This window comes from Raphanus sativus, chromosome 3 (genome assembly GCF_000801105.2).
Source record: "Raphanus sativus cultivar WK10039 chromosome 3, ASM80110v3, whole genome shotgun sequence".
Classification (NCBI taxonomy): Eukaryota; Viridiplantae; Streptophyta; class Magnoliopsida; order Brassicales; family Brassicaceae; genus Raphanus; species Raphanus sativus.
This window is the reverse complement of record NC_079513.1, coordinates 13,615,010-13,621,540: the sequence shown is the minus strand read 5'-3', so window position 1 is coordinate 13,621,540 and position 6,531 is coordinate 13,615,010. Positions and strand designations below refer to the sequence as shown.

Below are 6,531 nucleotides of genomic sequence, written 5' to 3'. Positions count from 1 at the left end.
AAAAAAAATTAAACAATTCATATGGAAAGTGTTTTTTAAACTCTTCGTTTGTACTTTTATTAAGAGTAATAACAAAGGATATTATAATGAAGATTTGAGAAGAAGATTGTGATGAGTATATGTGCTCGAGACAACCTATTTATATACAAGATATAAAGATTGGATTTCAAATGATGAGATCATATCTGATTAATTACATAACATATTCACAAATTAATTTACCAAAATTTATGTTCCAAAATTATCGCCCAAATTTCATTAACACACAAATTAACAGATTGATTTTGCAATTTGCTGTAAATAAAAAGATCTTGTCATTAAACTTAGCTTATATACAGCCACGGATCACACAAATTCAGCATTGAAAAGAAAATTTAAATTACATGTATATTGTATTGTCAAATTTGAAACGGCAATAGTTATTTATAAGAAAATGTAATTAATTGAATCAATAGGCCATTCATTTTATTGACTTTCGTTTTTTTTTATATGGTCAATCTCGATTAATTTTTTGAAAATTTTTTTTTTTGACATTATTATCAATGAGAATATTAAAGATGAGAATATAATCTCATTGATCTACATTCTTAATATGGAAACATATAATATTATGATATTGACTTTCTTTTTCAAATTATTAGAATATTATCAAATAGATTATGATTGAGGCATTGCCATTAAAATCGTTTTTAAATATGTGATTAGCAGTAGTAATTACGATATTAAATATTGACTTTCCGATCATCATTTTTGAAAGTGGTTTTTTTATGGACTATTTGAATAAAAAATATCAAATATTATGGTGTGATATTAAACCATTGGTTTTTTTCATTTGAAAAGTGTTTTTAAATCCCAAATATAATATGATTATGGTGTGTATATAATATGGTTTTATATACTATATGGTTATTGATAAAATCCCAAATATAATCAAAGTCGTAATTACAACTATAATCAAAATGGTATACTTTGCGAATTTTTTTTTTTTAAAAAGTTGATTTGAATATCTATTTGATGACATATATTATTAGTAATATAAAAAAATTGTATACATAACCATGCAATATATTTAGAATTTACAACGCAAATATATTTAAAATTTGTATTAAGCAATTGTTTTATTCTTGAAACATGATTTTGTAACAAATATATGATTATACTATAAAGAATCCGTAACATACTATAGTATACATAATATTCGAAACTAATAAATGTGATCAATGGCAAAAGTTGTAATTAATCTAGTAAACTAATGGTTTTTAGCTAAAAGGGGTGAGAGTGATTGTAGAGTTGCCACGTGTAAATGACACTCTTGTAAATCACACATGAAGGTAAGGTTTATTTTTAAAAGTGTTTCTATTTTAATATATAAAGGATATGTTTTAAACTCCCTATTTCTTGTTGCACAAGTTCCAAGTAGTGTAGAGAAGTTTTTGTAAACCCTAAATCCTAAACCCAAACCATATACCCTAAACCTTAAACCCAAACCATATACCCTAAACCTAAATCCTAAACCCTAAACCCAAACCATATATCCTAAACCCTAAACCCAAACCATATACCATATATCGTAAACCCTAAACCCAAATCCTAAACCCTAAACCCAAACTATATACCCTAAACCCTAAACCCAAACACTAAACCCAAACTTTGAACCCTAAACCCAAACCATATACCTTAAACCCAAACTCTAAACCCAAACCATATACCCAAACCATATACTCTAAACCCAAACCCTAATCCTAAACCCTAAACCCAAACTCTTATCCATTATGTGACTATGCTATACATATTATAGTATGGAATACTCGAACACACCCACAAACTTTGTATATATGAAATTCTCTAAAATTTCCTTATATAGAGAGAGATGATGGACAGCGACGGTGTTTGGAGGACAAAACAGTATAACTGATGAAGTAGAGAGTAAGAAAGACCAGGAGGTAGAGAAAGAGATACAAATTACAAAAGAAGAGAAAAGAAATGTATCATACTATACTATAATTTAAAACAGTATAGATAACTTAATACATAGAAATATCACGATGTAAATCAGCTATAGATTCGGAATAAATGACAGCGATATCCTACCACGATAAATGAAAAGGAGAGGGGAGAAACACTGCAAAAGAAGAGAGGGGGAGAGGAAAGAGGAGGAAACACTAACAAATTGTTTCTATTCTCTGTTATCAAATAGAATAGTATAACACAATAGTAACTGTTTATCTTCTCCAAAAGTTTTCTTCTCTAGCCGTCGTCATTTCTACTTTTTCTTAATGACTCTTGCTCATAATTTTATTCTTCAGATAAATTATATATGATGTGATACAGTTCTGTTCCATTTGTAATTCTTACCACAACAAACAGACTACTAAAAAATATTGTCTATGAACAAAAAAATCATTTGTGCAATAAAACACACGCGCAGGATAATTTTGTCATTAATATATAATATACAGAGAATATTATAGCCATCAGCTTCTTATGGATATAGAGTTAATATTTTTTCTACTATGTACATGGCTCCAAATTTCCCATTTTTAATTACTTTTCGCAAATCTTTGTATTACATATTTACATCCAATCCAGATATTCAGGTGATACGTATATTTCCTTAAAACGACGTCGTTGGCAGACTCGTCTCCTCCCACCTAACCATCAAATTAACTTCTTTCTATTAGAGATGAGCTTAATCTGATCACTTACTCTCCATGCCTTGCATCGGAAGTTACAGATACCCTCTTACTTTATTAAGGATAGTTATGGACAAACCTTTTGAGACCTCGTAATTTGCCCACATGGAGGTTGCTTCAACGAGAATTACAGAGAAAATCCGTAGAAGATAGGTATCTGATGCCGAGCCTTTGGTGGCGGGTTTGGCTAGGGAAGGTTGAAGAAGAGTCTGATACGCCAGCGAAGATATGAAGACAGAGATAGAGACGTGTAAACGGTTTTGTAACGGTAACTAACTGAGAGAGACTTATAACGAGATTGTTGTAACGAAACAACTAAACACTGATCATGTCTTTCACATGGCCACAAGGATGTACACGCAAGAGGATGGTACATATATATACATTACTGACAAATAGAAGTTTCCCAAATAAAGTTATATAATAACGTAATAATGTACTAAAAGGGATGTTTTTTTTTTTTTTTTTTTGGTGTGAAGTAATCCCTAAAAACCTGCTACTCTGTTGCGTGGAAGATACAAGCCTTGATACTGTACATATGTTTCTTCCATCTCAGCACCCGATCTGTACACTTACCTTTGATGGTGAGTTAGAGTTCCCTGCTTACTGGCTTGGGATTTGAGAAGACTCTTCTGCAATGTTCTTCCTCGGATTCTCGATAACATCCATTGTGTAAGACCACTCTGAATCAGGCGCTGTTATGTTCCAAATGCTTGAGAAAAGTTGGTCCTGTATGGTCCATAAACAAGGTCAAATACTATATTCGAAGAGACTGCATATGCATTTGGAAGGCAACCAAGATTTTATAGATTAAATTAGACTACCTGATCCTTGGAGTCTTGACTCTCATCATTGTGGTGGGAGACTTCTTGAAACAATTGCTTTTCTTCTTTCATAGTACTTAGATTCTGCATGTATGAAGCAAGAGCAGACTTTCCTTGAATCTCTGCATATGCCAGTGAAGCAACTTTCCCACTGTTGAATTTCTCCCATATCTTACCATTGAAGGTCTGCAGAAACAGCATTGATAAGCATGCAGAAACACAATACTAAACTCAACTAACATGTCAGGTACGAGTGGTGAAGAGAATAAGGTAAAAGAACCTGTTGGAAGGGAACGATGTGCAATGGAGAGACCATGTTGACAAAAGCGTGACCCATGTTGCACTTATTCTGTATCCAGAAGAAATGTAAATCGTCAGTAAGTGCACAGGTCCTACAAGAGCATCATGAGTTCACTGTATTAGTAGTACCTTAAAGTCTATAGGTAAGCACAGAAAGTCATAGTCTCCCTTGTGCTTCTCGTCAATTTCAGCCACCAGCATCTTGTAAGTATACCTTACAAAACAAAGCATTTGAGAGTTAAAACATTACCCAATGATCTTTTATATTGAGATTGAGATCAACAAAACGCTTACTTGTTTGGGATGTTTTTGATGACTAATGTAGTCCGGATATCATCTCCAGTAGCAATTCTATCCAAGTCAATATGATATTGACCACCATCTATGTGTTGGATCCTACCTTGCTCAGCAAAGGGTTCATGTTTTACTGATTCCAGTCCTCTACTCCCGCCGAAAGGAACTGACATGCCAAAGCCAGTGAAGTCCTGTTTGTTCTGGTTTCCCTGAAGACTAACACCAAGGCTCGCTTTTCCAAGAGCACTGGCATAGCTTTTGTTGACTCCCATATCGCCAAACCCAAAGGGTATCAGAGAGGATGTATCTGGTGAACCAGTGTAGCTATTAAAATGAGTGCTTGAAGGAGCAGAGCCCACATGATGCTGGTACTTCCCAAGCAATGAACCTTGCCTTTCAGCAAATGGAAAACCATGCCTAACAACAAAAGGCCGTTCAGTTGGTGGTGACGATGAGGACGAGGCACCAGTGTAAACAGGATAATTCATATGCTGAGGAGGACTTCCCCAGCGAAAGCGGTTATCAGATGAAGTCCCGAATCCAGAGGAGTGTGGAGCTATAAACCTCATGGAGTTAGAAATACCCCCTCCTATATGCTCAGGCAACGAGTGAGGTTGCCCATAGGGAACGCTGTGCATCAAACCCTTATTCAGAATAGTTTGGTTTGGATGATTCAACAGCCCTTGGTCGTTGCTGACTGGTGAAAATCCATGAAAGCTAGAGGTCTGACCAGGGAGAACTGAAGCCAAACCAGGCATGTTATCTCGGTTAAATGGCCTGATGATTCCTAGACCGTGTGGCCTCGGAAAGGCATGAGTAGGAGATCCCTTTAAGGGGCTGCCAATGGGCGGCCAGTTACCTGGTGGAGAATTGGCAACCTGTGAAGCTAAGAAACTTGCAACTTCGTGTCTCTCCAAATCTTGACTTGTTGAAGGGACCAAGCTGCATGCAAATAGTTTCAGTTCACTGTGACTATACGCGAGATAACTCAATTATAATAAAACATACAAAGTTCAAGGGAACTCACACTCGACGGGCTCCTCCAGGACGGCTAAGTTCTAACTTTATACATTTTCCACCTATCTCACTTCTGTTCAGTGCTTTTAGAGCTGACTCTGCATCTCTAACATCATAGTACTCAATGAACCTGTGGAATCGCCTGTTTGGAGTTTCTCTAATCTGCAAATAGAAGCCGAGAATTAACATAGCATAAGACAATTGCATAGCGTATGGCACATTTGAAGGCACCAGTCAACAACCTCTCTTATTTCACCATAGGCACCAAACAGCTTAAGGAGCTCATCATTTGATACTGTTGAGTCCACATTAAAAATCACAAGAGTCCCTTGATTCATATCCTTCTCTGATGGATTTTCCTATCATGTGGCAGTAAACTGATGATTACAAAAGTGCTTAAAGAAAGCTGAAACTTTAAATCCACAAAATATATATGTCTCAGTTCATACTTTAGGAATGGAGAAATGAATGTCCAGTGTCCTTTTTCTTAAGAGAGTGTTCTGTAGTGCACGCATTGCCGCATGAGCAGCTCGGATATCATAGTAGGATATCATTACAAAACCCCTGCTTTTGCATGCAGTGTACAAACTCCTTATCTCCCCAAACGGCTGGTGACAAAATAAGAAAGGATAAGGCTGAGGGACAATGTAAAGAAAATTTACTGAAACAGAGAGTGTTCATTACCTCAAAGAGAGCGGTTAACTCTGAATCATCGATGCTGCTGTTGATATTCCTCACAAATAACGTCCTTGAAGGATGTTCACCGTTCGGATGCTCTACCGAAACTCTGCCAGATGCATTGGGGCGCTTACGAGGAACAAATGCATTTGCAGCACCGCGACCAGATGCATCAACAGCATGATTATCTTGGGATTCAGCATCCAGTTCCATACCCCCTCCAGTGCAAAAGACATCGAGATCATCGAGTTCATCAGGCAGGCCGCTGAAGTTAAGCTCATCAATGAGGCCAGGAAGGAGCTCATTCTCATCTTCAGGAAGCAAGATCTCTAAAGAATGAGGTTCAACGTCTTCCAAAGAATCCTTCTCTGAGTTTCCTATGACGAGTTTGTTCAGATTGGGTGAGTTATCATCAAGTGAGAGCCAGCTATCTGAATCAGTCATATTCACTGCAGAGTTTTGTCAAAACAAGAGAAATACATTAGCAACAGTCTTCAAGTTTAAGTCAAGAGTTAAACTGATCATTAAAAGAAGCTAGAACATACGCTTTTCATGAAAAACTGTAGGCAATGAGGTTGAGAACATGCTCAGATCACTTCCACTGCCTCCATTAAAAGCTTCAGATGATCTTCTCAGCAAAGATGGCATGTCTAGAATTTACATAGCCAAAGATTAGATATGAAACAAAAAAAATCTAAGAAAAGGCCAAAAAAAAAATGGTAGGA

General features: G+C 36.1%; 1 protein-coding gene across 1 annotated transcript in view; it reads right to left on the bottom strand.

Moving 5' to 3' along the window:
* Nucleotides 1–2,987: 2,987 nt before the first annotated feature.
* LOC108848063 (protein MEI2-like 2) overlaps nt 2,988–6,531 on the bottom strand; it is a 4,336-nt gene continuing 792 nt past the window's right edge. The window contains exons 3-12 of the mRNA XM_018621470.2: nt 6,352–6,456; nt 5,813–6,255; nt 5,578–5,736; nt 5,371–5,487; nt 5,139–5,290; nt 4,112–5,053; nt 3,947–4,031; nt 3,798–3,866; nt 3,518–3,703; nt 2,988–3,422 (exon numbers count right to left, since the gene is read on the bottom strand). Coding sequence (XP_018476972.2) covers nt 3,297–3,422; nt 3,518–3,703; nt 3,798–3,866; nt 3,947–4,031; nt 4,112–5,053; nt 5,139–5,290; nt 5,371–5,487; nt 5,578–5,736; nt 5,813–6,255; nt 6,352–6,456 — 2,384 coding nt within the window. The 3' untranslated portion in view covers nt 2,988–3,296. The remainder of the gene's footprint in view (nt 3,423–3,517; nt 3,704–3,797; nt 3,867–3,946; nt 4,032–4,111; nt 5,054–5,138; nt 5,291–5,370; nt 5,488–5,577; nt 5,737–5,812; nt 6,256–6,351; nt 6,457–6,531) is intronic.